The sequence below is a fragment of the Saccostrea cucullata genome, unplaced genomic scaffold, assembly GCF_032062105.1.
Source record: "Saccostrea cucullata isolate Sc308-1 unplaced genomic scaffold, CSIRO_AGI_Scuc_v1 ctg2088, whole genome shotgun sequence".
Taxonomy (NCBI): domain Eukaryota; kingdom Metazoa; phylum Mollusca; class Bivalvia; order Ostreida; family Ostreidae; genus Saccostrea; species Saccostrea cuccullata.
Genome location: NW_026920228.1, coordinates 79,518 through 89,452, shown reverse-complemented (window position 1 = coordinate 89,452; position 9,935 = coordinate 79,518). Strand labels below are relative to the sequence as shown.

Sequence of the window (9,935 nt, the reverse complement as noted above, 5' to 3'; positions counted from 1 at the left end):
AGCTGAATATGAAATTCATGGTTCCTGAGTCTAGGGTTCCAATGTTAGAGCGAGGAACTATTGATCTTGTAATAAATAAATTAATTCTTTTAAAAAAGACTTTTCTGCTCTTGGGCCTCTAGCAGGCAAACTACATGTACGTCATATTCTGTAACAATGATAAGCACTGTTTACTTTACTAAATTCGAGAAATTCTTGGTCAATGGGCCAAGGGATCCCTCAGTTTAAACCCGGGCCTGTGAAAATCATTTATATTTTTCATTTTTTAGCTCCTGCATACCAAGCAGACATACACTGTACCACTGAGAAGCACCTACATTGTAGTTATGATTAGGAAGGGAGCTTCTATCTAAATTTTGAAAGTATCGGCACCATATGTGAGGGGTTGTGATATTAGGGTGGGACACTCATTTATCAAACTTTAAGCATGGTTTAAAAAAAACTAAAAATATATCATGTTGTAAATATAGCATATTATTTGTATTTAATGAAAAAAAGGAATGTACATATTAACATATTTCCGAAATGTGTATGAATCAATAGAATAACCTTCAACTCTTGACCCCATTTCAAAAAAGATACGATAGATCCTGGTTAAAATCTGGGACGTTGGAAACATTATCTATAAATATTTATTCAGAGCAACCTGTACCTGGCTAAGTAAGGTGGCCATGGCAGACTAAAATTTAAAGCCTTTCAGAAATCGATGAAAAACCTCGAATCAACTTAATTGCAATGGCCTTCAATTAAGAGGATTTAGAATTCGAAATGTATTTCATTTTACAAGAGCGAAGTAAGAGGAACAACTGTTTAATTTTTTTTGTGTCACGATGTGATCAAGAGAGTGGCTTGCTTGATAATTTGCTTATATACATAACATTATCACGCAAGCCAATTGATTGATCATTGTCATGAAACCAAAACGTCTGACAGCTATTCCTTAAATTTAGATGCTCTTGAATCTGCAAATTCACGTGATACAAGCCCCGCTTCAGTCTCTATTTGTCCCGCTCCGTACGTGACTTTTTTAAAAACCGCGCCTATCAATGAACCAGTAGATTTATGTAGAAATAAGATATTTTTACTTTTTGTAATTTTATCTCGGACGAAGACATTGAAAATGTAAATATTACACGTTATGAACGCCACGTTATCAGATACCGTAACTCGATCCAAGATCATTAAATTTGGAGGCTAGAACCATATTATAAACGGAATCACGGAACTGTACCGTACATATTGTTCGTGGCGCAGAGTAATAAACATACCTTTTTCTTGATCCTATCTTTCTCTGTAAAGAGCAATATCAAATTTTACATTCATTCTTATCATATTCCTCTTCAACCTTAAAAAACAATCATGTGATCTACTTAATATTTTTGCAAATCTGTATTACTGAAAGCAAAAAGGTTGAAAAACTGGGTTATTTCGACATAAGTTACGCTCCATAACACAAAACACTTATCTAAATCATTCTGCGCTTCAAAACGGAGTGAAAATGTCCACAAAAGGTAGGTAAATCATAATTTGGGATAAGACTTTTAATGACAAAATAAAACGAAAATAAGCAAAAATACATTTAGCCGTCACAAATAATCGATCAGTGCAATATACACTACTGAATTATATATTCCCTTAGATTTTAAAACAGAGAACTTGCATTCTCTCATGATGTTTTATGCCCCCGTAAACGAAGTTTCGGGGGTTTATAGTTTTTGTCGTGTCCATCCGTCTGTCTAGCTGTCTGTTTGTCTGTTTTTCCGCAAAAACTTTAACCTTGCCCATAACTTTTGATTTAATGGAGCTATGACTTTCATATTTCACATGTGTATTCCTAGTGACAAGACCTTTCTTTGAGTACCACCAAATTTGACCTTTTGACCTTGGAGTTTGACCCATTTTACACAAAAATTCCAAACTTTTACTTTGGCCATATCTTTTTTACAGTATATACCAGGACTTACATACTTCATATATGTATACTTTGTGGCAAGACCTTTCATTGAGTACAAACAACATTGGCCTTCTGACCTTGACCTTTGAGATTTCCGTACTTATCAGAAACCTTTAACCTTGGCCATAACTTTTGAACGGTAAGATATAGGGCTTTCATACTTCACATATGTAATTCTTGTGAAAAGACCCTTCATTGGATTTAAAGAACTTTGACCCTTTGACCTCAGAGTTTGACCTACTTTTAAAATACAACCTTGACCATAGTTTTTGAAGGATTAGGACAAGGCCATTCATACTTCATATATTTAATTCTTGTGACAAGACCTTTCATTTGATATCGAAAACCTTGACCCTTTGACCCATTTTAACACAAAAGAATTTTTACTTTGGCCCTAATTTTTAAAGGGTAGATACTAGAAATTTCATGTTTCAATTATCAATTCTTGTGGCAGGACCTTTCATTTGAAACCAACAATTTTAACCTTTTGACCTTGGAGATATCCGCACTTACGAAAAAACTTTAACTATGGCCATAACTTTTGAACGGTAAAGGCTAGGGCTTTCATACTTCACATATGTAATCCTTGTGAGAAGATCTTTGATTGGATATCAACAACTTTGACCCTATGAACTTGACCTTGCATTTTCACCTATTTTTTTTTTTACAAACTTTAACCTTGGCCATAACTTTTTAACAGTAGCTAGAGCTTTCATACTTCCCATATGTAATTTTTCAGACAAGGCCTTTCTTTAGAAACCAACAACCTTGACCCCCGAGTTTGACCTACCTTTAAAAACGTTAACCTTGGTCATAACTTTTGAACAGGTGGTGCTAGGGTTTTATATTTCACATTTGTATTTCTTGTGAAAAGGCCTTACTTTAGGTAAGACCATATTTGACCTGCATTTGAGAAAGCTTAACCTTCCCTATGTTGCCATACGGGGGCATCAGTGTTTCACAAACACATCTTGTTTCAACAGGTTTACGGGAGAGGTTGAAGGATGGTGAGAGCCTCATTGTGGCAGAGGGATATATATTTGAATTTGAAAGACGTGGTTATTTGAAATCCGGAAGTTTTGTACCGGAAGTCGTGCTCGATCATCCGGAGCTTGTCAAATCCTTACACGAAGAATATGTTCATGCTGGTAGCGACGTTGTTCTCGCTTTTACGGTAATTTTTATATTATGGCCAAGATAAGTCTTTGTTAAGTAAGCCTTGTTCCATCAGTCCAAATATAACATGTATTTTTATATGTATTATACTACCTTCCCTTATTTAGGGAAAATATACATATACAACATTTTTGAATTTTATCTCTGTGTTTTATTTTCCTAAGCGTCTCGTTACTACGACGGCCATTTTGAATTTGGACGATCACTAATGACACATCACTGTCATTGAATGTCAATTCAATTGACCTAAACAGAGGTCACGATAACTTTTATGTATCTTAACACATCATGTCCCTATTTTTTTAATCTGATCCTAGTTTCATTCTCATTGCATTAAAAAGATTCAAACCTGCTCTATCTCTTTGTATGCAAAATAATCCTAGCATTTTAGCAATATGTTCTTTTTATATGCATTCGAAAATAAATCATATTGGAATGACTAGAGACATTTGTACATGGGAGGCTGCATTAAGATCTTGTACTTGCTCCATTTATTACCAAAACAAGTGCCTATGTTTGGCTTTTATAATCAGAGACAGATAAAGCCCCTTTGCTGACTTTTTGTTTCATAAAAACTACTTAATTAGGAAATCATAAAAATAATCTTGATTCTTTGCAGTATTACGCCCATCGTCAAAAACTAAAGCTGGTTAATAGAGAGTCGGACTTAAAAGCTATGAATATGAAGGCTTTACAAATAGCGCGGGAAGTTGCAGACAACACAGGTACATTGATGGCAGGAAACATCTGTAACTCCACCATTTACAAAAAAGGAGACGAACAGGCAATACAGGATACAAGAGATATGTTTAAGGTAAGAGAAACAATACTTAGTATTTCAAGTAGAAAAATGTTAAAAATCTTTTCATCTTAAACTGATATGAATTTTTTCTATAGGGAATAAGATAAAAAATCAAAGTACTAAAAGTACTGAAAGCCGATTATCACGCTTCCATCTAGGATTTACATCAATATTTAATGTTCGCGATGAAAGGCAGGTAAGTGTAAATTCTCTATATTAGGAAAGTAGTAAATCCAAAAATCATTTTTATTTTATTGTATAACGGTCTAGAATCATTTTAACATTTAAATTAGGTGCCAAACTGACCGGATTGACTGACCGAATTTGAACTGAATTAGGTTGAGATCCAAACCATAGCCCCAGTCCACATTTCTTTTCTAGTCCCTCGTGAAATAATTGTTTTGTTATCTAAATTATTTGTCCGTCTCAAAATTCATTCGCTTATAGTGCCTTTACATCCAATTTTAAACCTTTTTATACAGGAACAAATAGAATGGGCGGTGGAAGGACATGCGGATTTTATCGTTGCTGAGACATTTAGTGAATTTGGAGAAGCTATGCTTGCTTTGGAATGCATCAAACAATTTGGAAAAGGTATATATGGTAATTTTTAAGTGACTGGTTGCAGTCGATTCCAGTTGATAACTACTGATATATCAAGCAAATTTAACACTTTTCACCGATAACTTCTGAAGGAGCTTGGTACACGTACATGTGATGTAAAAAAATCTTCCTTACAAGGCCTCTTTCTGACACCTCTGCAATAATATTTAGGGAAATCTTTTTGATATTATTGACAATTAATCTGATTAAAATCAAAGTCTTTGATCCGCTTGTGTTTTGCGATCTATGGAATGGGCTCAAGGGATCTGATTTTAATCAAATAACTTATTATAACTTATTTAAAAGGTATTTTACAGTCTGTGACTCTAATTAATTAAGTCACATTTTTAGCTTTTGCGCATTACAATTTCTGATAATTGTTTTTAGAAGGAATATTTATTCATATCGATTTCTTACATAAAAAAGTGAACATGCCGACATATTTTGAACTGTTTGATTTCGCAGGATTACCTTCTGTGATAACGTTGTCGGTCCCTATGACGACAGTAATGATTGACGGGATACCTGTGGACGAAGCCTGCAGACGACTGGAGGAGGCCGGGGCTGACGTAGTAGGTGTTAATTGTGGGCGGGGTCCAGAAACAATAATTGAGCCGCTGACACTTATTCAAAAGGCTTGTAAAGTAAGAATTTTATTCATATCTCCGGATTCCATTTTTCCTTTTATCATTCATTTACACCAATTTGTATATTGTCAGACTTTCATCAATTACATTCAAACTAGAATAATCGTTTTCTAGTTCAGATGTTTAAAACTGAAATATGTTTATTCTGTTTAGTATCCTATAGATCGAGCCTGTATTAAATATCAAAAAATTATAATTGAATAACTCAGTATTTGTTAGTATTTTCCTAATTTGCAGGGACCAATCGCAGCGCTGCCTGTTCCTTACAGAACCAATCAGAATCAAGTGACGTTTTTCTCTTTGACAGTGCCAGGAACAGGTGAACCGTTAAAATATATTTTTTTAAATATTCAATATACACATTAAAATAGATTTTAACAAGGTGTGTTTGTGAAACACTGATGCCCCCGTATGGCAACAAAGCAAAGATTAAACTTTTCTTAAATGCAGTTTTGATTAATTGGTACCAAAAGTAGGGTATTCTCACTGGAAAAACAATTGTGAAAAATGAAAGTAGGCCAATGTTAAAGTTTTTGCAATAAGTACAAAAATCTCCAAGGTCAAGATCAAAAGTTCAAGGTAATTGGTATCCAATGAAAGGTCTTGCCACATAGAATACTTACGTAGAGTATGGAAGCCCTAGCCCTAACCATTCAGAAGTTAAGGCCAAGGTTAAAAAATATTAAAAGTGGGTCAAACTCCAATGTCAAAGTCAAAGGGTCAAAGTTCTTGTTATCAAATGAAAGGTCTTGTCACAAGAATTAAATATGTAAAGTATGAAAGCACTAGCCCTAACCCTGTAAAAATTATGGTCAAGGTTTGCTTTTTAAAAGTAGGTGAAACTCAAAGGTCAAAGGGTCAAAGTTCTTGGTATCCTATAACAGGTCTTCTCACAAGGAATACATATTTGAACTATGAAAGCCCTATCCCTTACCGTTCAAAAGTTATGGCCAAGGTTAAAGTTTTTTCACAAGTACGGAAATCTACAAGGTCAAGGTCAAAGGGTCAAGATTGTTGGTATCCAATGAAAGGTCTTTTAACAAAGAATACATATGTAAAGTATAAATGTCCTGATATATACTGTTCAAAAGATATGGCCAAAGTAAAAGTTTAAAATTTTCATGTGAAAGTGGATCAAACTCCAAGGTCAAGGTCAAAAGGTCAAATTTGGTGGTACCCAAAGAAAGGTTTTGTCACAAGGAATACACTTGTGAAATATGAAAGTCATGGCTCCACTAAATCAGAAGTTGGGCAAGGTTAAAGTTTTTGCGGACAAACAGACAGACAGACAGACACTCGGACGGACACGACAAAAACTATATACCCCTGAAACTTCGTTTACGGGGCATAATAAAAATATTTAATATTGTATTGTACAAAATGTATGGTGTTGTGTATCTGCAGTTGATTTAACAGTGTACATGTATGTATCTTCATTAAGCTTATCATTTAAACGATAATTATACACATACATTGATTTGATAGCTTCACAGAAATGGGTAGCTGCAGATCTGTAGCTGATCTGCAGCGCTATGGTTTTAAATATTTGTCTTTGACCATAACGCTACAGATCCCGTAATGCAAAAAAGGTGCAATTTACGGCGCAATATTTTTTGCGCACTTTTGGGGAGAATTTCTCCACTTTCTAGCATTGGTCAATCAACTACCTTTCACTCCCTAGTTCTAGACACATTCTGTAGCCAATATGTATATTTTATCCACCTCCCAACCATTTATAGTTGTCTCTACAGGCAATAAAATAAATTGAAGTGAACCTAACATATAATTTTAATCAAGCGAGCATATCACTTGTAGAGACGAATATAAAGGGTAGGTAGTTGGATAAAATATATAGATTAGTTAAATAATGTGCCTAGAATTAGGGAGTGAAAGGTAGTTAATTGACCGATGCTGGAAAGTGGAGAAATTCTCCCCAAAAGTGCGCAAAAAATATTGCGCCGTAAATTGCACCTTTTTTGCATTACGGGATCTGTGGCGTTATGGTCAAAGACAAGTATATAAAACCATAACGCTACAGATCTGCAGCTAAGAAATGGGAAGGGATTAAAGTAAAATATATCCTAAAAGCTTTTGGAAATATTTCAACATTAAAGAGAAAAAAAGAGTCTTCCTGTCCTACAGCAAATTGAAAAAGCTTTCTTTTCTGATTTGTAGAGAAAATGGCATTTCCTCTGGATCTTTCTTCTTGTTATTGTACTCGCGAGGAAATTCGGACGTTCGCGGAACAGAGCAAGGCCTTAGGTGTCCAGTATGTTGGATTGTGTTGTGGGAACGCCCCCCACTTTCTCCGGGAGGTAGCAGCAGTGTATGGAAAGTCAGCTCCGCATCTGAAGTACTCCCCACAAATGGAGAAGCATTTTATTTTCGGAGATGAGAAAAAGAATGATCCTTATTTTACAAAACAATACAAAACTGTTATGACGAAAAAATAAAGTTGAACTTGACATTTGACATTAAAAAACGATGTAGTGGAGTTAAGAAATATATATTATAATAATATATGTGATTGTCATATTATAAATTCTATATAATTTTATTTTCTAAATTAATTTTCATATGCAGTTATTTTTCATATCCTTATTCTTCATATAATACATCTATTGAATGAATATTCATGTAACTTCATTACTAAATGAAATAAAATATTTTCATCTTCATAAGTCTATGAAAGTTCGGAAATGTCTAAGCTTAGTTAAAGAACGTGTGTGAACAAGGGGAGCATATAACAAACAATATATCTTTGGGAAGCTTGGTAGATTATAGTTTGTTCTTTATTTACTATAGTAATTGAAGTAGGCCTACATGTAACTATTCTTATTAGTTCACTTGAGTCACTCAGGTGACCTATATTGCTATCCGTTTTCGGCCGTCGTCGTCGGTCGTGTGTTAACATTTGAACATTTTCAGCTTTTTCTCTGAAACCACTGAACCAATTTCAATCAAATTTAGTATACAGCATCTATGGGTAAAGGGAAACAAAAATTGTGAATTTTATGTTCCTCACCACCCTTGGGCCTGAGGGGTGGGGCAAAAACCACTAAAGGGTAATTCTACAACGGCAAACAATGTCCCGGAAAATTTGGCCAAATATTTATGAATTCCTGAAAATTATTTAGACATTGTTCTTGTTCATAGACAAAATAAACCTTCTTTTTATAATAAAGTATCGCTAATTATCTAATTGAAGTAAAATTCATCTACATTAAGCGACATTAAAATGAGAACTTCTTAATAATATCCATGTCCCTTTTATATTTCTGAAGAAGTGCAAGTCATTCAGATTATTAAAAAAAAAAAATCCCTATTTCTTTTTACCAACTTATTTTCCGAGGAATTAAATTTCATCCATAAATAAACAAAAACGTTCACATTTCTTTAATTTAAAAAATAAACTCAATATAAATCTGTCCCGAATGTTTTTGTCATTTCCGCAACGTGATACTGATTTCAATGGACTTGTGTGGTGTTCTTTGTGACTTAAGCACATATTTGTATGACGTTGTCAACATACCCATCTCCATTAGCATGCAGAAGAAGGTGGCAATGTCGAGGTAAGAATTATATAAAAAATCAATCATTTTTATCGTAACTATAAGTTGTACATTTATTTATTGTCATTACCGAACATTCGGTATCTTCAAGAATGCTCTTGATTTTCTCTTCGCAAAACGCACTTTGAAAAATACACAATGAAGACAGTAGGAAAACGAAAATATACCCGCCATTATCTTTTCTACAAGCCCCCTATATCAAATGAAATAAAGAAACATCATTTCCGAAACGGTCATTACCACAACAAATTTTACAGTTGTGATAATGATTGATTGATTGATTGTATACTGTTTAACGTCCCTCTCCAGAATATTTCACTGATATGGAGACGTCACCATTGCCGGTGAAGGGCTGCAAATTTAGGCCTATGCTCGGCACTCAGGGCCATTGAGCAGGGAGGGATCTTTATCGTGCCACACCTGCTGTGACACGGGGCCTCGGTTTATACGGTCTCATCCGAAGGACCGCCCCATTTAGTCGCCTTTTACGACAAGCAGGGGGTACTGAGGACCTATTCTAACCCGGGTCCCCACGGGATGTTGTGATAATGACTTTAACGTTTCGGTAATGATATATTTAGGATTTTATACGATTAATAGCGAAACAAAACCGTTCCATGTTAAGTAAAAACACTAATCAAACCAATAAATTTTATAGTTACACTCCCTGTTGATAACCCTGAAATAAGTTATTGTTTTAATTTAGTTAAACCACATTTAACCTTTTTTTTTAAGGCATGGATATCCAGTCACTGGAAATTAAAAGGAAGCTATTAGCAGCAGAGGAGATCACAATCAAATCTGAAAAAGAATTATCAACTGTAGTTAACATTCCACATACAGAAAATACCGCAAGTATATGGGCAAAAACTGTATGTGACGCTCGTGATTGTTATGAAAAAAAATCAAAGGAGCATCTTAAACTAGTTACCAAAGCTATCAATTCGAAACAATGCCACTGACTTCTACAGAAAGATCGAGAAGATGGCGGGAACGTCAAAAAGAAGACCCAGAGAGACACAGAAGATATCTTGAAAAAGAAAGAGAAAGATACAGAAAAAGAAAAAACAAAGGCGACATAAAGGGAATTGAAGATATGTCTGAAAGAGAAAAGAGGGCTACAAGAAAATCATGGAGGAAGAATCAAAGAAACAAGAAAATGAAAGATAAAATCATATTAG

General features: G+C 34.5%; 1 protein-coding gene across 1 annotated transcript; it reads left to right on the top strand.

Moving 5' to 3' along the window:
- The first annotated feature begins 1,414 nt into the window (after positions 1–1,414).
- On the top strand, positions 1,415–7,698 carry LOC134245317 (betaine--homocysteine S-methyltransferase 1-like). Its single transcript, XM_062727625.1, has 7 exons — positions 1,415–1,511; positions 2,938–3,128; positions 3,750–3,944; positions 4,415–4,526; positions 5,001–5,179; positions 5,420–5,501; positions 7,358–7,698. The coding sequence occupies exons 1-7, from the start codon at positions 1,499–1,501 to the stop codon at positions 7,633–7,635; spliced, it is 1,050 nt and encodes a 349-aa protein (XP_062583609.1). The 5' UTR covers positions 1,415–1,498; the 3' UTR covers positions 7,636–7,698.
- The last annotated feature ends 2,237 nt before the right edge of the window (positions 7,699–9,935 follow it).

Bases quoted from the DNA above. Each gene is read 5' to 3' on its own strand.
- LOC134245317 (XM_062727625.1), top strand. The intron at 3,945-4,414 runs GTAAGAGAAACA...CTTTTTATACAG, and splicing joins ATACAAGAGATATGTTTAAG to GAACAAATAGAATGGGCGGT. The intron at 5,180-5,419 runs GTAAGAATTTTA...CCTAATTTGCAG, and splicing joins TTATTCAAAAGGCTTGTAAA to GGACCAATCGCAGCGCTGCC.